At 40.2% G+C, this 24,280-nt stretch overlaps 1 protein-coding gene across 6 annotated transcripts in view; it reads right to left on the reverse strand.

The window, feature by feature from the left end:
* Positions 1-2,956: 2,956 nt before the first annotated feature.
* The window catches only part of NEDD9 (neural precursor cell expressed, developmentally down-regulated 9), a 178,689-nt gene continuing 157,365 nt past the window's right edge, over positions 2,957-24,280 (reverse strand). For all 6 annotated transcript variants that reach the window (XM_045847091.1, XM_045847093.1, XM_045847092.1 and 3 more), the window contains 5 exons: positions 12,034-12,135; positions 11,479-11,580; positions 8,810-10,057; positions 7,472-7,561; positions 2,957-5,270 (listed from right to left, as the gene is read on the reverse strand). In XM_045847091.1, coding sequence (XP_045703047.1) covers positions 4,761-5,270; positions 7,472-7,561; positions 8,810-10,057; positions 11,479-11,580; positions 12,034-12,135 — 2,052 coding nt within the window. In that variant the 3' untranslated portion in view covers positions 2,957-4,760. The remainder of the gene's footprint in view (positions 5,271-7,471; positions 7,562-8,809; positions 10,058-11,478; positions 11,581-12,033; positions 12,136-24,280) is intronic.

Genomic DNA, 24,280 nt, shown 5'->3' on the forward strand with positions numbered 1-24,280 from the left:
AATCAACATAATTGAGATATGACTTACATAATAAAATGCATGCATTTGAGGTGTATATTATGGTAATTTTGACAAAGATATGTATTTGCATAATTACCCTAAGAATCAAGATATAAAGTACTGTCTAAAACGGTGGCCACTAATCACATTGTGGCTATTTAAATTAAAATTAACTAAAATTAAAAACATTTTTTCAGTGTACTAGTCACATTTCAAGTGCTTAATTGCTGCATGTGACTGTTGTTTACCGTCTCAGACAATGCAAATTATGAAACATTTCCATCACATACAGCACTGATATAAAACATGCCTAACACCAAAATAAAATGTATTCATCACACCAAAAACTCCCTTTGTGCTCTTTTCTAGATATTTCCCAACTTACACCCCTGTCTTCAGGAAATCCCCGATTTGGCTTCTGATACTACGAACTAGATTTGTGTTTTTTAGAGCTTCATATACATGTACTCTTTATTTGCCTGGCTTTTCCTCAGCGTAGCATTTCTAAGGTTGATCTATTCGTGCCTTACCTGTAAAGTTAGTCCACTCCTTTTTATTGCTTGATAGTATTCCATTGTATAAATAGACCACAATTTATTTAGCCACCCACCTGTTGATGCCATTCGAGTTGTTTTCATTTGAGATGATGAATGAAGCAGTTAGTTTTTTTAGACATATATTTTTATTTCTCTTGGGTAAATACCTATGATTGGAATTGCTTGTTTATATGGTAAGTGTATGTTTAACTTTATAAGAGATTGCCAAACTATTTTCCAAAATGGTTGTACCATTTTACATGCCTACCAGCAGTGCAGAGAGTTACAGTTGCTCCATCCTTTCCAGTTATTACTGATTTTCTATTTACTTTTCTATTAACTACTGAGAGAGAAATATCTAAATCTCCACCACCTACAGTTATAGACTTTCCATTTCTCCTTTCAGTTATATTAGTTTTTGCTTCACATATTTTTAAATTTTGTGATAATGTGCATACACATTTAGGAATGTTTTCTTTTATTTATGAGTTCATCATTTTTATCATGAAATACTCTTCTTCTTTGCCACTGTTTTGAATTCTAGTTTGTCTGCTAATATAGCCATCCAGGTTTTTGTGTCTTTAATTAGAATATGTGTGGTACATCTCTTTCTATCCCTTTGCTTTTAACTTACCTGTGCATTTTTATTTAAAGTGGGTGTCTTTTAAAAAGCATATAATTTAGTCTTGCTTTAAAAAAATCCAGCTTGAGAATCTCTGATTTTTAATTGGAGTGTTTTAGACCATTCCCTGCAAAATTGACAATTGACAAAGAATAAACTGTATGTTTTTTTAAAAAAAAATTTGGTTCGTTCCGACATTCATATACCTGTGAAGCCACAAACACACCATTCCCCAAAGCTCCTTAGTGGTCCATTCCTCCCACCAGTGCTCTTTCCTGGCAATCACTCCTCTACTTTCTGTCACTGTCGTTTGCATTTCCTAGAATTTTGCATGAATAAAGATGTACCATATGTACTCTTTTTTTGTCTATCTCCTTTTATACATCACAAGTTTGAAATTCATTCATGTTGTTTTTTGTTTCATTTTTCTGGTTCCCTTTTATTCTGTGTAGTATTCCACTGTGTGGCTATATCGCATAGATGGGCATTTGGGTTGTCTCCAGCTTTGGGCTATTACAAACAGAGCTGCTATAAAGAGTCTTATACAAGTCTTTGTATGGACATATGATTTGATTTCTTCAGGGCACATACCTAAGAGAGGAACTGCTAGTTCATATCATATGGTAGGCATTGATTTAATTTTTAAAGAAACTACCAATTAATTTTCCAAAGTGTTTGTACCCTTTTACATTCTCACCAGTAGTGTATGAGAGCTCCATTTACTCCCCTTTTTTGTCGAGTTGGTATGGCTTGTCTTTTTAATTTTAGTGATTCTATTTGGTACGTTTATGTTTCATTTACTTATTGTTCATACATGTCTTCTTTTGGAAAGTTTCTGTTCAGAATTTTTGCTCAGTTAAAAAAATTTGGTTGTCTTCTTATTCTGATGCATACCCTTTGGCTGGTGGATGTGGTGTAAATATTTTCTCCTTGTCTGTGCCTTTTTGCTTTCTTAATGGTCTCCTTAAAAGACTAAGAGCTTTTCATTTTGATGAAGTTTCAATTATCAATTTATCTTTTATGATTTATGTGCTTTGTGTTCTAAGGAAACTTTGTCTACCTACACAAAAATTTTCTCCTTTGTTTACTTCTAGAAGTATTAGAGTGCTAAGTTTTACATTTAGGTCTATGATCTATTTGAGTTAATTTCTGTGTAGAGTATAATGTAACAATTCATTTTTTCCCCATGAAGAGATCTAGTCATTCCAGCATCATTTTTTTTTCAAAAGACCTTCCATTCCCCATTGCAATGCCTTGACACTTATGTTGAAAAATCAGTTAATGTTTATAGATGTGGGCAAGTGATATAAAGTATATTCAAATACTTTATAAATCCCAGGAGGATAGAACTGAGTGAAAGAGCGGTCTAAACATTAAAAATAATTTAGGTAGATATGAATCCCTTTTTTCATCTAATATAGTTTTAATTTTTCTTTATGTCTATTCCAGAATGAATGGAACAGTTTCCTTTATTCTAAAAGCACATGAATGGCAGTATCCACATGATAGCAGAACTATCCTACCTATTACTTAAAGTTATAGGCTTTCTGGTGAAGAGAAGCTTTGTTCAAGATATTTGGGTATGGTAATGTTCACAGATTTCAGCATTTTCTTCAAATGCAAATACATTCTGAAGTGACACACAACATCCAAAAAATACACAACTGGATTTTCCTAAAAAATCCAGATCTATAATATTGATAAATTGACTTTCTGTATTAGGAGTGCCAAAATAAGCCTATGTTTAATTCTGTGATAAGGAAGGACATGTGGAAAAGAAAACCCAGTGGCCACAAAAACAGATCTAAAAAATTTAATGATTTAAAATAGCCTCTACATACAAGATAACAAAAAGAATACAGATTGAACATTTTGGTTTTAAAACTGTGAAATGTCACCACTTAGAACAAGTCTGCATTCTAAGAAATACACATTTATAATGAAATCTACAAGGACACACTTCTAAGCTTTTTCAAGTGTTGTCGATTTTCAGTAATCCCCTTCCTCCCCACACATTTACTTGTCATATAACAATACAACCTTTAATCTTCTTTTGGCAGGACAGAACTTTGAGAACTGCAATAACAGTTGTTTTGAAAAGCACCTTCTATGGTAAGTTTCACTGGTGTTTTACCATACTGAAATCATTCATTCTGCTCTTTAAATCTTGCCATGTTCCAATGACTTGGATGTTTAAAATGCAAGCTTAATTCAGTAAAAAAACATATATTGCAAATAAAAATGTTTTCATACAAGCTGGAATAAAACCATTAAGAAGTGGGCTGAAAGATAGTGTGCTTCTTGACTTGGTAGTATGTGAATACATTTTCTGACCAGGCAGGAAGTATTTTATTTGCCGCATGATCAATCAGGTGGCTTATGGTGTGTCTGTGCTGTACAACACTAGCAGGTACAAGGGGACAGACTATGGAATGGATGCTGCACTGAGTGGTAAGATGGTGGTGGGCTGTGTACACAAGATTGTTGGCCAGACAGAGTAGTAAAGACTAGATGGGCTCAAATAGCTACTCTAAGTGTCAAGTATGCCTATGCATGTTTAAAGATGGTGCAAGCTCAAGCCATGAGTTCTCTTTGAGTGGGATGTGGACTCATGGCTCTAAAGTTCAGGTGATTAAGGAATGGTCAGTTTCCCTCAGGTAATGGGGGGATAGTAGCACCTAAGTGAATGCTGAAAGTCAGAAAGGCCTGTACTTGCACCTGGCAGATGAAATCATCCTTTTTGTGGATGATCATAGTCTGATTTGCCTTTACAAATTCCTGATGCACATAATATGGTTTTCACAAATCTGAAAACATCATTTGAAAAATCTCATGGCCAAATCATTAAAAAATACAGACCATTAAATAGCCCCACAGAAGCACATGCTCTCCTTTTATTGTGACGTCCTCTTGGTGTTCAAACAACTCAGTCTTAAATGGGGACTTGGCTGCGTAACACACGTGTCTCTTCTCTCTCCAGCACCTAAAATATAGGAGCTTGGATCAATGTAGACTTTCTGAAACTTTTTCTGTAAGATGGCTTTTTCAACCAGAAGTGAGACATTTTGTAATATGTACCTAAGATAGCCAATTTTAGAAGGAGTTTCAAAACAAGGACAAGTTATATACCATGCCTTGTTATTTGGAAGGTGAACACTTGAAATAATTTGCTTCCCAGATGTGGAAGTGACAGGCTCAGAATAAATTGCTAGTATACATAGAGCAATATTATAACAAACTGGTATGTTTTCTTAAAAACAAATGCAGCATTAAAATGTGTTTACTAAGGTGCTTTTTAATTCATGTTTTTAATGGAATGTATCAAACACCTATAAACGAACACGAATACACAAGCACATACACACAAGTGGCCAAGTTTCTGTACAGTTTATATCTTAGATGCTTATGTGTACATAACAACACAGAGAAAAAAAGTTCTCCCTCTAACTCCCTGAATGTCTGAATGTTGTCTAGACCATACAATGTTAAAATATTTCAATTTCATATAAAATATCTACAAAAATAGATAACATTTACAAAAACCAGATAGTATTTCCAGTTTTCCTTAGTAACCCACTCTGCACCCCTTTCCTCCTTCCCTCTCAGAACGTGGCCATCTCCAGCAAAGAGCGCTTGAAGAGCTGCGCGTTCCTGGACAAGTCCGTCACTTGGTGCACCATTTCTTGCAGGGCGGTGGTGCTGGGGTAATGGAGGGCGGCCATCTTCGTTGCCGTAACTATAGTCTTGAGCTGTTCGCAGAGCTGGTTGCTGGAGTTCATCACTTTGTTGCGAATGTCCTGGGCAGCAACCTGCCTTGTCAGCGTGTCTCCAATGAAAACTAGTTTGTGTGCGCTTAGAATGACAAACTTGCTGTGTGCCACGAAGATCCGCGGAGGCTGGGCTGAGCTCACGCAACTGAAAAGAGCGTCAATGGCATTGAGAAGGGAAATGTAATGGGTCTCACACTGGTCATAGTAGAAACAAAGTAACTGCCTGTCCTGAGCACCCACGCTGCTGTTTGTTGTCGGGAGGCTCTGAGAGGGCTTCCACTTTGAAATGTCATTTTCCACCGGCTTCGTAATTTCTTGTTCCAACAACTGGAACTGACTTAGCTGCAAGGAAGAAAAAACAAAAGATTTCATTAAGGGTAAGGTAGTGTGCTGTAATGAAAATTAACCAGGGCTTAAGTTAAAAGACCAAGATTTTAATCCTAGGTGCTTATTAGATGTGAGGGCTTGGTCATGACTTGTTTTCCTATATTGTAAACTCTAGAAGTTGAGAAAGGTGATCCCTAAGAAATCCTCCAGCTCTGACTTTCTGTCAGTGGATGACTGGCTGCCTCTGCCCTTAGATTGGCGGCAACATAGGGTTTAAACTCAGCTCTATTACCTACACCTTTATGAAAGGTAAATGAGTAAATATTTATAAAGTGCTTACAATGGTGTTTGGAATATTGTAGCCTCTATGTAAATGTTTATTAAATGTTGGGTGGTGCAAGGGAAAAATCAAATGTAGGGGTCTCTTTTTCAAGTAAATCAATGACACTTTGCTTCTGGAGGAAAGTCTTGACTCTGTTCTTCAAGATGCTTAGATAAATGGCAATCCATGTCCTATTTTGGTATAAATGACAATCCATGACCCAGTGCTCAGTGTAAATGACAATCATAACCTATACTTTCTGTCCAGATTTATAAATGTTATTATTCAGTACTATAGGGAAGACTAATACATATTATATGTGCACTATGGAAAAGAATATCTCTAAGGAAATTTGAATGCTAACTCTGCATTGTAGCAGCTCCACAGAGTTGAAAGCAAAGGACATGGCACGGAATCATACTTAATGAGTATTAGCTTTCTTCTCCTCTCATTGCTTCACCCAGATTGTGTATTCTTTACATTGCAATGATAACAACTTCCAGCTCTAGCAACAAACCTCGAGAGAGACTCTTTTGCAGTAAGGACTATCTGTAAACTCAGCATAGAACCCAGTCAATGTTTCACCCTGGGCTAGGGCTGAGTCAGAGCAGGGATAACCTCACCCAGCTCCTTCCCCAAGAAATGCACCATGAGTTTTACTTTTCTACAGAATCTGTTTTCTTCTTAGGAATTACTATCGCTTCAATAGTTGTCTAAAGCTTTGCCGTCTTACCTTGCCAAATGTTAAGGTAAACATAAACAGAGACAAGGTGATGCTTCAAGATAATGAGTTTATCCGTTCGCAAATATGTTCATAAATATATCATTTCGTTAGACAGAGGGGTGAGAGGTTTTCCCATTTTATAGAGAAGTAACGTAAGTCCAAGGAGGTTAACTGACTTGTGTAAGGGCACACCACTGGGTAGTCAGAAAACAAGGATGAGAACTGTGGTTTCTTGAGTGCGGTGTCACATTTCACATCTCTACGTGCCATTTTATTTCAACTAAAAAAAAGGCTTAGAAATCATTTCATTTCTTTTTATTTTTATGCCCCTGCCTAGTAATACACATCAATATCTGCCCCACTGAAGCTCAACTTTTGAATGAATCTGCCCTGCCCAAAGGCCTTAGTAAATGGACTTGGCTATATTTTGAAAATATTGGATCCTGCCTTCCCACCCTTGGATTCGACCAAGAACAGCCAAGCCACAGGCTTATGTTGCAGGGAAGACACATAGGTAGGTAGATGGATATACAAACAAATAGAGATGACCAAATCAGAATGTTTTTTAGGAATTTAATGAGCCACTGAAGGAGTTGATTATCAGGTGAGGAAGCTGAGATGAAAAGCCATCTACAGAAAGGGCTTTGAGTGACCATTTATGGGTTCTGCAAAGTTATAGGGGAGCCAAATGAGTAGATAAACAGAGGAAATTACAAGAAAATAGAGAAGAAGGAAGCAGATTTAGGGAGAAGCAAAGGAAGTACGAGAAGGAGAATGAATACACAGTCCTAGTTCTCATTGGACTTGGCTACATCTTCATTTTCTGTTCCTGAACTTCCCTACTATGGCCTAACTCTAGAACCTGTTTGCGTGGGTTAGGTTGAGTAGGTCTTGCTCATTGAAATTAACAGCCTTAACCAAGAGTCCTAATATGTTAGATGTACAGGTTCAGCCTGTAAAAATTGATGTTTGGATGTAATCCAGGTACTCCAGCTGGATTACTAAAATCATAAACCTTCTCTTTGTTCTTACCTCCTATTATAAGCCCCGGAGTTTATTTATACCAAAGTGTGCTGGAAGGATCAAAATCATGATCTTTTGAAGTTATACCTTTCTTATTAAGCAGGAAATCTTTTCAATACCAAGTGGTTTTGTTCTGATTGAACTTACCTGATGATGTTCCAGCTGCAGCTTGTTCTGTTTGATGATATTTTCTTTTTCCAACAGCTCTTTCTGTTGCCTTTCAAACTCCTCTTTACCCTATTATTTTCCAACATAAAGAAAACATTACATCACCACTATGATTCACTTATGCTAACAATTTCATTGACAAATGTGTAAATACTCTTTCATTTCCCACTGCCTTGGTAATTTCCCGCATATCCAGTTAGACTCTGTGAATCCCAGACAGGGATGACGTGCTTCTCGGCCAGACTTCCAGAGTCACTGTGTGCGTTAGGGCTGCAAACTAAAACCCATTTCTATGTAGGGTGCCGTCCTCTCTGTTCTACTTTACCATTTTTGGAGAGCTATCGATGACTCTCTGCAAGCCTCCTTACCCAGTACTATTTCTCAGGTTTATTTTCTAATAGATTATATGTGAACCCATTAACCTCCTAACCCAGGTCTAAATGTGGTCTATATTGCACTTCTAGTTTCTTTGAATCATCTACAATTCCACGCCAGAATAATATTTCTCAAGGCAGAGTCGGACAACCAGTCCTTTCCTTAGCACTAGGTATGGCTCATTGCTGCTTTCCCTAGTTTCTTGTACTCAAGGGAATTGTAGTTAAATAGTTCCTAGGATAATCTTTGGTTCTTAGTCAAATGAAAAGAATGGCAGAATAAGAAATTAAGCCAAATTCTAAATAATGGATCTTGGTAGAATGCTTTAATCTCCCACAGTGAAAGGGCAAGTTGTCAGGATCCCAGGTCTACTTGGTAGAATTTCCACCTATAGGAGGCAGACTTTGACTGCTCAATTTCCCATATGCAGGTTAAGTTCTAGGTCAATTGGGAAATGTCTCATGGTTTTCAAGTCTGAGATGATGGGACCTTGGAAATTCTCTAGTGCAGAGGTTTTCAATTATTTTTTCTTAACAGTTAACTCCCCCACTTAAAAAAATAAATTATCCTGTGGAACTATATCATAAAATGTAAATAGAAGTGGAGCTGGTATGTTTACCTAAGGACCCACTCTCGTACTTGGGGAAGCTCTTCCATCAATGGGATCTAATACAACCCTGGGCTTCATTCGTTTTCCAAATGAGGACATTAACATCCAGGGAGTTTACATAAGTTGGTCACATAATTAGTGTCAGAAAGAGGTCTCAAGCCGAGGACTTTGGACATTCAGGTCAATGTTCTTCCTCCTGTGCATTGCCTCTAATTAGTGACCCACTAGGATTAACACTAATCGTGTTCTCTCTTCTGGTAGTCCAACCTACCAGCTTCACAGGCCTTAGTTCTGGGCTCCCTGAATGTGAATGTAGGTGTTGGTCTCTTTACCTGTAGGTGGACATAGTCATAATCATCCATCCAGCTCCTTTCAGAGCCATCACTGCTGCTACAGTCAGCTATAGGCTGGTCCTTGCCCAGGCTTGGGGGTATTGTCTTGTTGAGGGCCTGGGCCTTGTGGTCTCCAGAATGCAGCAGCTGTATCTGGGATCCAGCGTGGGGGTACTCAGTGGAGTTCATGATGCTCTCGGGCCCATTCTTCACATGTGAGCTGCTGGGGCCTGATCTGAAGAGGGCCTCTGCATTGGTGTTGATGGTTGTGGTGAGCTGCTTGGCATCATCGGGCACTGTCTTTGCCACCATGACAAACCGGTCCAGATCATCACACTTGTTTTGGGTCTTGTTGATGGCCAGGACATTGAGGGACCAGCTGCACTCATTTAAGGCATGGCTGGTTTGACTCAGAATCTGGTGGGAGTCTTCCACTCTTTGGAGCTCCCGCTTCATTTTGTTGTAGAGGATGAGTTCTGGGAGGCAGGAAGCATTTGCTACAGCACCCTTGGCAAAATGGAGATAGTCCCTCAGAAACAGCTCCACCTTGTCCACCGTGGTGTGTATCTCGTTGATGTGTCGTTCCATGTATCCATAACACCGCCAGTCTGTGGTGGTGACTAGTGCCATTAGGTTGGAGACGCCCATCTCCAGGGTCTGCTGGAGCCGATGAAGTCTCTCAATGGCTGTGTCTGGATCCAGCAAGAGCCTTTTGTCCTGAGATGGGGAGGCTGACAGTGAAGACTCTTTTGAGGTGGTGGAAGACGTGGACATATTACTCCTGGTGCTGCCTGTACTGGAGAAAGATAATCGGTTGATTCCATCTACCACATCCTGACAGCTTTTGGCATCCACTGGGTTGTGCAGAGGGACATCGTAAACACCGTTTCTTTCTTCAGGGTTTGCTCTCTCGCTGGTTTCTGCTGGTGGTTCCAGAAACTGAACCCCTCGTGGGATATCATATGCATCATTCTGAGTGCCCACTGATGGTCCCAGCTGTGGGGGCGAGTGTTTCAAGGGAATGCTTTGGTGTCTTTGTGTCACCAGTTCAGCAGCTCCTGAAGCATCACAGTTATACTTCATGTGAAGGTCATTCCCCACCAGCTTGGTACTAGTTGGGGGGATGTCATACACACCCTCAGGTCTGACATCTGGCCTTCCAGCTTGTCTCATCGGAGAAGGGAAATCATACTCTTTTTCCCTGAGCCCTGTTTCATCTCGGCAAGCAGAGGGTGGAATGGCGTATACCTGGAAAGTAAGAACAAACTGAAGGTAGTATTTGTTGAGTTGGCTCATGTTATCATGCGGAAACAACTATATATTAAAATAAAGGCCTGGATTCTCAGTCCTGTTTGATGCCTCCTCCTCCACCTCCACTCACTGTTGAGAGGTATTTCCAAGGCTCTGCTCTGCTCTACTTCCTCCATCCTTTGACATGTACATCCTTCCCCTGGACCCAGTGCTGCCTGTAGCGTGGATCCTCCTGGCTGAGTTGCTCTCCCTGGGGCCCAGTCCCACATTTCTTTTTTTTTCCTGAGGCTTTCTCCCATATTTTAATTTATTTGGTTTTCTACAATTATATTTTATATTATTGCTTTCAGAGGGCAGGGAACTCTTAGTACAAATGAACTTCCATTTGCAGTCAATTCCTTCATAAAATAAATAATTGCCAGCATTTTTAGAGGAGGACAAATAACTCTCAGTTTAAAGGTACCTGGGGGGTTGTTATTTGAAACAATCATGTGCTAAATTCAGTCCCACGTTTCTGACCACCTCCTGGGTATTCTTCCTTGGAGGGTTCAGGCTGAGAGGCAGTGTATGCATTAACACACTGCACTAGGTGTCAGAAGACCTAATGTCTCTCCCCAGATCTACCAGCCGTGGGATACTTAATGAGCCACTTAAATGTATGAGATATACTTCCCTTATCTGCAAAATAAGGGTAATTGTACTTGTGTAGGCCTCCTCCTGCGGGTAACAGAATGGATCAAACTCATTAACACATATACTTGGACTGAGTAAACTGTAATACTCTGTATACATGAGATATATTAGTTGCTTGCCAAACTGAATGAATGATTTTACCTTCTTATTGATTTTCCTTATGACTACCCCAATTTTTTAGTGAAGGGCCCTAAATGTGGAATCCCTAGAGTTACCTTTTTTTGAAATTATTTCTGCTCATTTATTTGCCTGTCTCCCCTTTTCTCTGTGAGCTCCATGAGAGCAGGGACTATGTTCATGTTTTTTTTAAATTAAATTTATTGTGGTGACATTGAATAATAGGATCATATAGGTTTCAAGTATACATTTCTGTGATATAAAATTTGCATATTGCACTGTGTGTCCACCACCTGAAGTCAGACCATCTTCCACCATATATAAGGCCCTCTCCACAACCCCTGACGCCCTTTCCTCTAGTAACCACCACCCTGGTGTCTATGTCCACGAGTTTCAGTTTTATATGCCATTTTATCAGTGAAATCACATGGTTCTGAGTTATCTTTGATTATTGCCTTTTCTTCCTCCCCCTTTCCTTATCTCTCATCCCTTTACTCTCTCATAGACCAGTTTTTCCCCTTTGGTCTGCCTTTCCTGTTTTATCCAGTAAATACACACACACATACACACACACACACTTTTCTGCTAATCTGTAGAAGCTCACTCACCCCTTTAGTAGGAGGGATGTCATAGACCCCTTGAGGTTTCATCTCTCCCACTGGAACTGAAAACACAGGGCCTTTCACTGATGATGGAGGGATGTCATATACCTAAAAGGAAATACCTGAGTTACCTGGAATAGAAATGTCTTATACTTGTCATTTTTTATGCTATTAAGCTTTTAGTTATGGATTTATTTACCAGCTTATGTATACAGCCTTATTCTTTGACAGCATTCTACGTAAAAAGGTTGGTGAAATTTTTCTTTTTAAATTTCTTATTTTTTGAATTATACTGAATATAAAAATGATCTTAAGTAAAATATCCAGTGTCTGTACTTTAAACTGTAGTTGAAATGATATATTTTCTGAAATGATAAAGTGATAAGCAACAAAAAGTTTTATCAGATAATTTAAATAACATTAGCTACAATGGCTCCTGAATAGACAAATCAAACTTCCTATGAAATATAGATAGTTTGTAAATTTCCTTTACTCTGTAGCCCTGAAGGAATGCCACCTGAAGCACTCCTATCCTGTGGGGATCTTGCTCCTGGTACATACCCCTTGAGTGGTATGGGAAGGAGGGATATCGTAGATGTCCTTTTGGTATCTGGATGGGTACTCGTACACATAGCCGTGGCCTGTCCTCAGTGGGGTTATCACCTGTGGGCAAGAAGACAAAGGTGTAAAATTCTCAGTTCAAGTCCTCAGTGAATCTCCTAGCCTCTTCATCAGATACTTCTCTCTCAACTCCCTCATCGAAAGAAATGAAGAGAAAAATCCAAAGAAACAGAGAAGAGAGAAAAGAAAGGAGACAAGGGGATACTGGGTTAGTAAACTTTTAAATCCCTCTTGAATTCCAGTGAAGAACAAGTACCCGAAATATCTCTGTCCCTCTTCCCCATGGTAGCAAAATCCTCTCAAAGTTGGTCAGATAAAGTCTCAATTCCCAAAAATGTACTTCTAGGGAGAATCACTTTTACATTATGATTATCCTAGATCATTGCTTTGGAGCACCAAAAGCCCAGCATAATGAAAAAAAAATGTTAAGGTACTGAAACTATTTGTAAAGTGAATAACGCAAATAGAGTTCAGCCACTTAAAATTCCTCTCATACCTTCCCCAGGATGCCTCTTCATCTGACATTATTATTATGATTACAACTAAAATTCCATAGGTCACTAGAGTACTTTTGTTAAGCTAAGGCTCTCACACATTGTTGCCTTTAGAAGCCTCTGGTAGCTTTCAGTCTAACTTAGAAAACAAATGAAATACCAAGTCAGGGAGTCCCCAGGAACAGAGTTCAGGCCTCTAATCATTTTCCCATTTCCACCAGGGAAGCAAGCATCCCAGACTGTACCCAAGTCCAGGGGATGTCAAGAGTCAAGTACACTCATCACAACTCTGGCATCTGGAGCCAATGTCAACAAAACAAACTGCACCCAACAGGCTCGAGTTTTCATGTCTCTGTACTTCACTGTGTCCTAAGCACAGACAGAGAAATCATTTGAACTTAAAACTCATTTTGAAATGTATTTAATCTCCCAAGGGCTTCTAAATTGCCAAGGTCTAGTTTCTGCCTAAACCCTGTCCCTGAATGACTAACAGAGCCCACCTCAGTATTGTCCACGACAGTTCTGAGAACAGATCTTGCAAATAAGGAAGAGTTGATTGTTCCTTAGGAGACTGTCATCTTTTATCCTTTCTCTAATATGAGAACTCTGGCGTCAGGCTGCCTGCAAAACTATGTGAAAAATGCTCATGTCTGTCCTCTTATGCCGAAGTGGGTGGAACTCAGCCAAATGCACCAATGCTCTTCTCCCCAGGGGCTTTAAAATGCCCAAGTTCAATTTGGTTTTAAATCCCAGGTGCTTGTGGCTGATTGCTTCTTGTGATGAAGGTAAAAGAGATTAGTATGCAAGTATGCAGTCACCACCCCCATCAAATCTCTCCACTGCCTGCAGTTTAACTAAGGAATCTATTGCTTTAAGGTTTGTTGGCACAGAACATACAGAACCATTTTATCGAGTGACTGCTATATTGTGCAGAGCAAATCGTCCTTTTTAAAGCAGGATGCCCTTTGCTCAAGAAAAACACACTGTGTTCCTAGTGCTCTTACATAATTTTTTCACTGTTCTTGAGGAGAGAAATGAAGTATCTTCTCTTAGTCTCTCTCATCAGTTCCTATATTTATAGCTCTCTATCTTGCTTTTATAATAGAACACACTCACAATGCAGCTTTTGTTCATTCTAAAAGTTTCTAAGAGTGGATTCTATCCAAGGTTGCCAAGTTAGCAATAATGCTAATTGAAAACCAAGCCTGGCTATGCTACAGCCCAGCTAAACAGCTTCATCTTTAGTTTAAGAAGGGAGGGGGCTGGGTTGTGTTGGTATCTGAAAATAACCCTTGGTGAAATGTAAACACATGGCATGACCTCAGGAAGGTGGGGGCATGGACAAGGCTTTTTCTTTGCTTTGTGGGTCTTCCCTGGCAGAGCATTAATGCTACCCGGTATTTAACATCTCACTTCCTGACAAATGTCACAGAACCCCAACTTGCTCTCTCTTCCTCATTTAGAGGATGCCTGTGGTCACCTGTTTTTTAAAAAACTTTGTATTCCAAACCAGTCATTTTCCTTGTTTATGCATTAAAAAAAACAGATGGTTTTTAGATGGTGAAAACCACAGGGGAATAAAGCCAACAACATACAACCTCCCCATTTCCAGCATTCCCGATGTTACCATCTAATTTGCATCGGTCCACGAATGGCATTTAAATGGGGGACCAGCTTTTTGCATCTGGTCAGACACATCCAGGGCATACATCAGTCCACTGTGTGACTCTTGAAAGAACATGGAGCTGGAATCTACTTTTGGACGCTCTCCTCCTCAGCCCATTACTTGGGTCATTTTCATGCCAATTGCATGTTCCCTCCTCAGAGGAAAGTGCTGACTGTTCTGTACCTTACAAAGTATCCAGTTCTGTGGTTCATCAGGCCTTTTCTTCCTGCTTGACATAATACAAAAAAACCTTTCCACTATCCCGAGTTACTGAACTTCAGTCTACCAGGAACACCAAGGTCTAGCTCAGGGTACATAAGTTTTGGAAGAATCCCCCCCCCCCGCCCCCCCCAGGCAACTGCATGGCAAGGCAACGATGGAATTGCTACACAAAGGGCATTTTAAAACTGATTTTCTCAATGAAATCAAGTTATGTTTCTCATTTCCTTTCTCTCTCAAGTTTGTTTTTCTTCTCTGCATTCCTTTCATTCTATGTATGTATTTATAGTTACAAGAGCTTAGACTTAGGAATTGACCAAACTGACCTCTTGGTAGTTAGTGTTGCTGCAAAAGGGGGCTAAACTGTGAGACTACTAGGGCTCTCGCCACCTGCTTTCCTCATTACCCTGGAGGAGGACTTGCATTTTCTGAAAGTGGGTTTTCTGTCCTGATGAGGAATCTGCCCTTCCTCTAATGTTAGTCAACTAACGGAGGAGTCTGAAGGTGCACACTGAGAAGAGCTATGAAGCAGAGAAGAAGGGCTGACTGTAGACATTTAGATCAGGGAGAGTCCATTAAATAAATCTCCAAGGCTGGGCCCTGGCAGGGTACGATTAAAAGTCCAGAGACCGGGGTTTTGTTAGCTCTCTAATTAATCGGCTTGCATAGAAACAAGCAAACAGACATGACCTGCCCCACCCCACACTTTGATGTGTTTGATTTACACCATTTTGAGTCTCAGATCCTGGGCAGCATGAGCTGTTTTTAGAGATGCTTTAAATACTTCCACATCTCATAATTATGAGAGCCATGCATGCTGAAATTTTAAAGAAGAGAAGTCTGTCTTTAGGGTAGTAGCTGGGGCTAGGGAACCCTGAAAACCAATCCATGTGGGAGTCAGCGAGCTGGAAGAGAGGCCTTCAGGGTCCGTCAGCTGTACCTTCACACTTGGTGTGGCTCGGCTTGCACCCGGAGAGAGCAAAGGCCTGCCGCTCACATGCCCGCTGGGGCTGAGCAGGGAGGGCGAAGGGAGAAGCAAGCCAGGTTGTGTAGGCAAGACAGAACTCACACCCTACAGAAAACAGGCAGGCAGTCCTCAGTTCCAGCCAACTGCCATCCTGAAAAAATATACCCTGTGTTCCCAGATCTTTCAAGTTTCAGAACAAACCAGAAATCTGGATTTTTATGTGAAATCTTCAAAATTGGCTCAAATATTTCAAACAGCGTCTTGGCCAAAGTAACCATCTCTCTGGCCCCCAGGATACCAGTCTTTGCCTTCATTTGTGTATTTCTATCTTGTTCCTTCAGTACGTTGAAAGCCTCTGAGGGCAGGACCCAGGAGCTCCCTACCAACTCTCTGTCTTGGCAAGACTGAGCGTCTCAGTTTTTTTATTCACACCCTGCCTTCACACCTCTGCACCTTCATTCCTGCTGTGTCTCTGTAAAGGTGCTCTTCTTCCTTTCCTCAGATTCAAATTTTATTCAATTTTCAAGGCCAAGCAGGGTGCCTCTCTCCCATGATGCCTTCCCAGACAGACATAATAGCACCCTCCTTGGCACTCCCCGAGCAGAGCGTGCACCCATGCACATCTACAGGTACTTGTCACTTGCGGTTTGGCTGTTTCAGTGCCTCCTGTCTCAGCACTGTGGAGACAGGGGCCATTTTTTCTTCATTTGTATTTAAACAGCAGGACCTAGCACAATGCCTTGAATATATCAGGTCTTAAATAAATGTATTGATTGAATATATTAACAAACTAAAGGAAAGGTCAAGGCTATTCTTAAGCAAGAGGATGTGGAACTGGAGAGGACACTAAACAAAGTCTGCCTGTATGGAGTAAGGTTGGCTATAGGAGAAGTTAGCTTTAAGTTGAGTGGGACCCAAGGGATAAAGGGGCATAACTGTGTCTTATCAACCATGCGTGGTAGTTTTGGGAGACAAGAAAGCAGAGAGACTGTTATATAAAGCTGAGAAATCAGAACCACGGAATAACTGTCACCTGAACCACTATTTAGTGCAAACCACTATCGGAGACCCAGTAGGGCCCCCGGATATTTTCCCTTTCCCCAGTCTACAGCCTGCAGGAGACACAAACACCTGTGTTCTTCTCGGCCACAGCTAGAAACATACGGGGGAGTTTTCCAAAAAGAGATCAAAACACTGCTGTTTTTACCTTAACATCAGCAGAAAAATACCATAGAAAGGAACAGAGTCAAACTTTCTCTAGTTATGAGAATATGTGATGGGCCTGTGTTGTCGGAAGCTGAGTAGCAGAGACCATGGCCACACTGGGTATTTAGCTCACTGAAAGGATTAGGTCTGATGAGGGGAGTGATTGAGAACCTCAGCTGGACTCGGACAGAGCTGGATCTAAATCCTGGCTCTCCTGCTTACTAGCTGTGAGAACATGACCACATGTCTGTCTATTGTAAGCCTATTTCCTCATTAGTAAAATGGCAGTAAAAATACTTATAGGATTCTATGAGCATTCAATGAGGCAAAGTGCATAAAGTACTCAGCACAGAGTAAACCCTTACGCCTTAGCTATTTTTAATACAGTTGTTATCTAGGTTGACCTGTTTTAACTCTGGACTTAAATTGTGGATTAGTTTATTTAGATTAACCATCCTACTGAAGACAGCTTAAGAAAATGAGGAAAAGACATTAAAAATTTTCTTAATAGCATCAAAGAGTTAAAAGATAATCAAGGATCACCAGGTCAAAATTTGGAAGCAGAGGAAGAATTCATAGAGGTAAGCCCAAATTTTGAGGTTTCATTTTCCCTTAGAGCATTTGCTGATCTGAAACTGTTGTCTCAAATGCTACATGTGTTTTTTATACCTTTCTAGGATGAGGGGGAATATTGAACTGTACGTAGTGGCTTACCAAGCTAGGGACCTTGATAACCATGCCCCACTTTGAATTGGGATCTTAAGGGCTGCACACGAAAGTAGGATTAACTGGAAGTGAACCCACCCTTGTGTAGGCTGAGGCTAGGTTTTAAGTCATCGGGGTTGGCAAGAACATCTCAAAGTCTGAAATTAGAATCATGTGTGCCCATGAGGCTGGCAGACAGAAATAAAATTATCTCTGGAAGTAGAGAATATCTTTGTAGGATTTCTTTAAACGATTTCTACAAATATGAAAAAAGTACAATGTCTAACACACAAAGATAACCAAGAGAGTAGAAGATAAGACAGGGAAAAAAGACAACAGCCTCTTCTCGCTTTTTTTAAAAATATGATGAGGATGTTGTCTGTGTCTTCATGATCACAGATCTCAGCTCTTAAGGCCATTTCCTTCAAAATGTTTCACGATTAAACCATGGAAGAAAACAAAATTTGATCACTCTTAAATTCAACTCAGATGGAAAGAAATGAATCTACACAAATGCATACATTGTTCCTAGTGAGATCTACGAGACAATGAGGATTTGAAATCAAAGCAGTAAATGGCAAGAGACTTTGGCCTTGATAACCAGCAGTAGCTTTATTTGGGTTACTATTTTACTCTGGTCACATCAGTGTTGCCATTGTCACTACTATCACTATAACAGCCTGACACACTTCACTGGAAAACCCCAGGAGAAAACAAGCTTTATAAGGCTTAGAGATACAAATGTTTATCTAAGAGAAAGATGACAGGGTCCAAAACCCAGGGCACTTGACTGAATTTCTCTTCAGACAAGGCTTTTTCAGCAGAAGATCACAAGCTGGGTTTGTCAATAGGGTCTCACCAAGAAGTAGGGCACATTCGTATCTGGAATGTCTAGAAGCAAAATACTTCTCACAAGACAACTTCTATCCACATGGTAACACTTGTACCAAGGTCTTGGCAAGTCTACTTGAGGGCTTCTTTCCTTGGGCATCCACTTTTCATCCTTAAAGCAGAGCCTGGGATGGGGGCATCTCAGCAGCAGAGGCCCTGAGTTTAGGAGAACTTCAGCTTCTCAACTGCATGCTGACAGTTCAGTGGAGTGCTGGAGGAAGGGAGCAGGCTGTACCATTCATGAAGGCAGATCCTCCTTTCCCACCAAGAATCCTGCAAGAGCCGATTCATAGGGCCTCAGATGCCACCACAGTCAGCTGTGCTTTTTTTCTGATGCCAGCCCTACCACCCAGTGACTTATCACAACTTCTCATCTCTCTCTTCCAACATTCATCCTTGTTTTGATTCCTTCCCTCTTTTCTATGCTACCAGAAACTCCAGGGAAGAACAAAGACAGTGAAAAGGATATCTAGATAAAGCCTTAATAATTAACCAATAGAGTTAACCCATGAATCTAGCAGAGCATGAATATGTGTAACCAGCTCCTGGTGTTCTGCCCCAAGGCCTAGCCAAGAACTGGGCAATGCAGGTGGTACTCAGGAAACAGAATACGTAAATGATGACAAGTTAAAAAGTGCCACTGTGCCATAACAATTATAGTACAGACTTATAACCTCACCATTAACAGTACTTAAGACTGTCAGAATTCAAAAGCAGTCTTCACTGATTAGCGGTCATCGATTTGCATTTTTCTTGGCATATGTAGAAAGTAAAATTAGATTGCTTCCTATCTATCTCTAATTCCCCCAAACCCCCTGTTTTCCTTATAATTTTAAACTTTGTTTATTTTTATCTCTGGGTTTCATGCATTAACAAGAGTATTTAGACTTCTAAAACTGCCTGTTGGAAAGGACTTATTTCACTTAAATGCCCTTAAAAAGCATTAACAGAACCACCACAGTATTTATTAGATCTTATAATAACCTCTTTGTCTTCGAGCCCATGAACTATGTAACCCTTTCCCTTTAAAGAAAACCCTAGGAAAAGAAACATTACTATTATCACTGCCTGCCCACTAGAACTTGGATCCAATTTTCAGAAACTGCAAAGTTATAGAAGTTTGTCTGTTTGAAATCCAAGATTACTAGTTGCTTTTCTATGACCAGAGGGAAAGCCACATGTTGCCTACACTGGATTTATTAATTCTCTATAAATTTTCTCTGCCCAGCTCGGGTACAGCAGTGAGCTCATTTATTTACTTGTATAGCAACAATATAATGAAAACTGGGTCTGGCCGTAAAAAGCCACCTTCCTGGGCCATGGCCACAGTTAACCCTTCCTAATGTTTATCTTGTGCTCATCAAGATTTTTCTCCCTATTTTTGGGAAGCAATATACTCTCCTTTAAAGACATTTTGACGTTTGATTTTATGCTAGAACTATACAGCTAGTCTCTTTTTCCAAATGAGGAAAAAGTCACAAATGAAAGCTCAGAAGTAGAACGGGGCTCTTGGGTCACTTTCATTTGACACAGCATTGGGCGGCGAACCACTCAGTGGAAACAGTACCCTGATTGTTAAGGCCCTAGCACATCTCCCCTGCTGCTTTCAGGAAGCTCTTTGTGTAGCTAGCGCTAAAGCAATATTTAGTTATGGAGTGACCAAGCGCCAAAGAGCAGCTAGAAGCATTTAACGTGAAAGAACAGGATGGGAAATGACGTCTGTGTTCCTAAGTGCTTGAGGTCTTTCTCTGGACAAAGCTGAATACAGCCCGTGACAGTTGGGTATAGCAAAGCCATTTTTTTTTTAATATCCCATGGACCAAAATGTTCTTTGAATAAAAACTAGAAAAGGCACAAGCATTTTTGTTCTTTTGATGTCCAAATAAATTCAACAGGACACAAAGCACTAAATCTAGATTTTGAACTAGATTTTAGAGAGATGCCCACTGATGCTCTAAAGGGGATGTAATTATGGAAATGAGAGAAGGAATGAAAATTTCTGGACCCAAATGCCTATGGGCATCGTTTGTTCCTTAAAAAGGAGACCTCCCACGACTTAACTGGGAGAAGACACAATGGCTGATGGAGCACACTGATCACGTGGCAGAACTTGGTGCCAGTTCTGAAGGGGGCTGACCCAGAGCTGTCACTTCAAGAAACACCAAGGGCTTCTGCCAAGCCAAGAGGATTAAACAGAGGAAAATGGGCAGAAAATAATGAGTTCCAGGACAAAGTATTTTCTTAGCTCTTGGTAACAAAGAAGGGATAAGAGTCTTTCTTCTTACTCAGACCCGGTACAGGAGCAGGTCTGCAAACTCTCATTCTCCCTGGCTTAGCATATCCCAAGCCTCCCCCTGTGTCCCTGCCTGCTCCTTGCTTTCTACTGACAGGGTTCTGTCTTCTAAAGGAGACTTTGATTCTAGGTAGGAAGGTGGAACGGATCCTAAGGGAAGGGTATGAAGGATTTGTCAACACTTAGAGGTCAACTGAAATTTATATTACCATCTGAGTTTCTTTTATTTAACAATCTTGAGGCCAGGTCATTTCATTAAACTTTTCAAGCAACAAGTTTGCAGGGGGCGGGGATCAGATAAGGTCACTTGGGTCATAAAATTTTAGCAAAGATCATTAAAGATAATGCAGCTCTACTCCCCATTTCACAGTTGAGGGAACTAAGGTTCAGAGAGGTTATTCAGCTCCTTGATGACAGAGAAGAAATAAGGACCTTGGTTAGCTGGATCCAGCAGTTCAGCAGAATGCCCTGTTGCCTATATTAATAAGACATGTTAAAAATTTTACTACTTTTCTAATTTCACAATAAATACTCCCAAAGAAAGTTACTTCTTTACTTGAGAAGCAAAACCTAAAAACCGGGTATCTTATTTTTGGGGATGCCCCTTTTATTGGGAAGCCCATTCTGGGAGATTTAACTTTATCTGGTTAAATGAAGTTATCCATTGGAAGCAATTTGAAAAGACTGTATTTCCAAAGGCAGAGAAAGCCCATCCAGCAATGGTCTCAGCAGCGCACCCCAGACTTTATATCAGCATGATGACCTGTTCAGTACTTCTGGATCGGCCCCATGTGAAACTGACCACTGCAGCTGGGAGGTGGCATTTCTACATTTCTTCCCTCAGCTTCCCTCAGCATTGAGGCTACTCTAAGGATCTGAGGTAGGAGTCTTCTGGAGTGACTTTAATTCTTCCTGGCCCACAGGATGCTTTTTAGCACCCAGGATTCTGGTGAGCTGGACTTGCTAATGAAGTGTCTAAATGTGCCCTTTTATTTTAGGGCTTGGCAACACCAACCATAAGCCAGGATGTAAAAATTATTAGTTTCAGAGTCTGGCAGACGTAGCCTGAAATGTCAATTCTGCCTCTTAGTAGAGTTATGTCCTTTAGCAAGTTAACTTCTCAGACCTCAGCTCCTACCCTGTGAAGTGAAGGTTGTGAGGAATACCTTAGGAGGCTGTTGAGAGGAGTAGATGAGATTCTGGACATAATGTCTATAACATGGAGCCAAAGTTCAAAGGTACCTTTGACTCAATGCCACTTTATGTATTTATTTTTCAATGATTTATTAATTATTATGTTTTAAATCCTCACCTGAGGATATATTTATTGATTTGAGAGAGAGAGAAACATCGATTGGTTTCCTCCCACACACACTCCAATGGGGGATCACATCTACAGCCTAGGTATGTGCCCTGATCAGGAATCAAACCTTTTAGTGTACGGGACAGTGCTCCAACCAACTGAGCCACCTGGCCAGGATGAGTCAACCCCAGACCTAAAACTATCTTGAAAAATGAGTAACTTAATAACATGCTAAAGGTTACACAGTCTATTGTTGGTAACTTTGAAGACAAATAACTGTTCTGATAAACAGCTGGTTTAAGCACACACTGCTTTGAGAAGACCAAGTATTACAAAAATTATTCAAATAAATCAGATGTGACAATGGTGTTACTAAAGGAGTCTTTTCTTCAAAAACCGATCACCCCTAGGGTCCCTTGGAAGAGAGGACTCCTTTGTACTCTTCGAGTATTACTGGAGTTACAACTTTTGAGAAAGACACCTCTCTAGGAGTATACCTTGACAGCTAAGTTTGTGGCACAACTGTTGAGACACCAGTGCTTTTCTGATGGTATCTAGCTCTGCACTTTGCACAATGTACTCATACAAATCCACTTTTAAAGGTGTGGGCCACCAGTATTAAGTTTGAATAGCATCATCAAGTCAAATAAATAAATGTATTCTTTTCCTCTCCCTCACAAATGCAGCATTAACCACTTAGTGTGACATCATACTATACACATAATATCTGACCTATTCACTTTGATGAGCACAGTCACTTAGCATGAAATCATTGAAAAGGGAAGATCACCTCTGTTTGCTTTCGTGTGGGTTTATAAGAAGTTACCACTGCACTCTTAGACATTTCATTATCTCTGAGCTTTGTAACAAACTACAACTGAGTTTGTAGGCCTTGGCACTGACCAAACAAAAAGGATCTTTGTTCATTTTTAAGGAGCTCTTACAGTTTGCTCATTCCACTGGCATGGGTGAGTCTACGGGGAAGAGATACTTTTCATTTTCAAAGTGAGATCATCAAGTCCTGCCCTTGAATTGCTCAAGGACTTCAAATTTTGTGTATGATTTAAAATTTATCTTAAATCTTGAGGGTAGAGATTTTAGATGAAAGTTCACTTCTCTGCATAGCTCAACAAGCCATGTGCTAAGGAAATAAATTCATTTAAATTAGGACGATTTTCATACAGAAATGTACAGCTCTAGAACATGGTCATACTTTACTGAGTTTATAAGTGAAGAAACTAGAGGTATCTTCTGTCCTGTCAAACCCTGCTGTTTTTCAGGGGGTGTATCTATGTATGTGTGTAAGGAGGGAATAAAAGAAAGTGAGGTAATGTCAGAGTTTATCTTCTCTGGGCAATTTCATTTCCTCTAAATCTATTTTTACTTGTTGGGAGACAGATCATACAGCTAATATACAGCCATTAGTTGGCCAGTAACTGAGTGTTGCTCTGGGCAACCAGATTTCACAATGCTTCAAATCCCAATAAGGGGAAGTCCTTTGCTCTTAAACATTGACTATGGGTGTGTGTGTATGTGTCTGTGTGTATGTGTAATTCATGATGACTCAGTGTCTAAGAAGGTATAAACATTGTAGCTAATCTATTTCTGGTTCTTATATTACCTTTCAGGAATGGGCCTAGAAGACTGGACTAAAATCTTTGAATCATTTCCTGCCAACACATGCTGTATCCCATTTTGGAAGGTAGGGAATGGTCTTTAAAGATAATGTAATGAGGTCTAGTCTAGATAAACCTTAACATTACTTGAATTTTCTGAATTCCTGTAGCAGTGCCATTCCTGAAGCACTGCTTGCCCCAGCCTAGCCCATCATACCCACTATAATGGCAGACCACTACTGTTTTAATGAGCCCACGAGTGCCCTTGAGATTAAGAGATGTGTACTACATATTTTGGGACCATAGAGGAGGGAGACAATGCTGGTGTGCAGACAGAAAGCTTCACAGAGGAGATTAACATTAAAATGGGTCTTAAAGTATAAATGGGAGTTCACAGGTAGAATAGAGGAAGAAAGGAATTGTAGGTAAATAATAGTATACACAGAGGAAGCTCTGCTCCTCAGTAGGAAAAAAGTCATTTTCCTTTTTAGGTCACTATAGAAGGATTAACTGATCTTGTCTAAACTGGACAAAATGCATAAAAGTTAGGTCTTCAGACAAGTTGAACTTTCCATCAGTCATGCTTTGGATGTTCGTGTTTTGTGTACAGATAGTTGTGATTACAGAAAACAGATGGTGACATTCTCTAAGACCTTCTGGGGGAAAACTACCGTGTATAATGTGACATATGTCATAACAGAATATAATGAGCTGACTGATGGGATTTGAACTGTATGTGGCAGTGAATGGGTGATAAGAGCAGAACCACTTTTCAGTTTATTTAAAGGTCAACTCAAATTAAATGCTTCATTTCTCGCTTTGGCCTT

The sequence above is a fragment of the Phyllostomus hastatus genome, unplaced genomic scaffold, assembly GCF_019186645.2.
Source record: "Phyllostomus hastatus isolate PE091 unplaced genomic scaffold, TTU_PhHast_1.1 phas_contig_524, whole genome shotgun sequence".
Taxonomy (NCBI): Eukaryota; Metazoa; Chordata; class Mammalia; order Chiroptera; family Phyllostomidae; genus Phyllostomus; species Phyllostomus hastatus.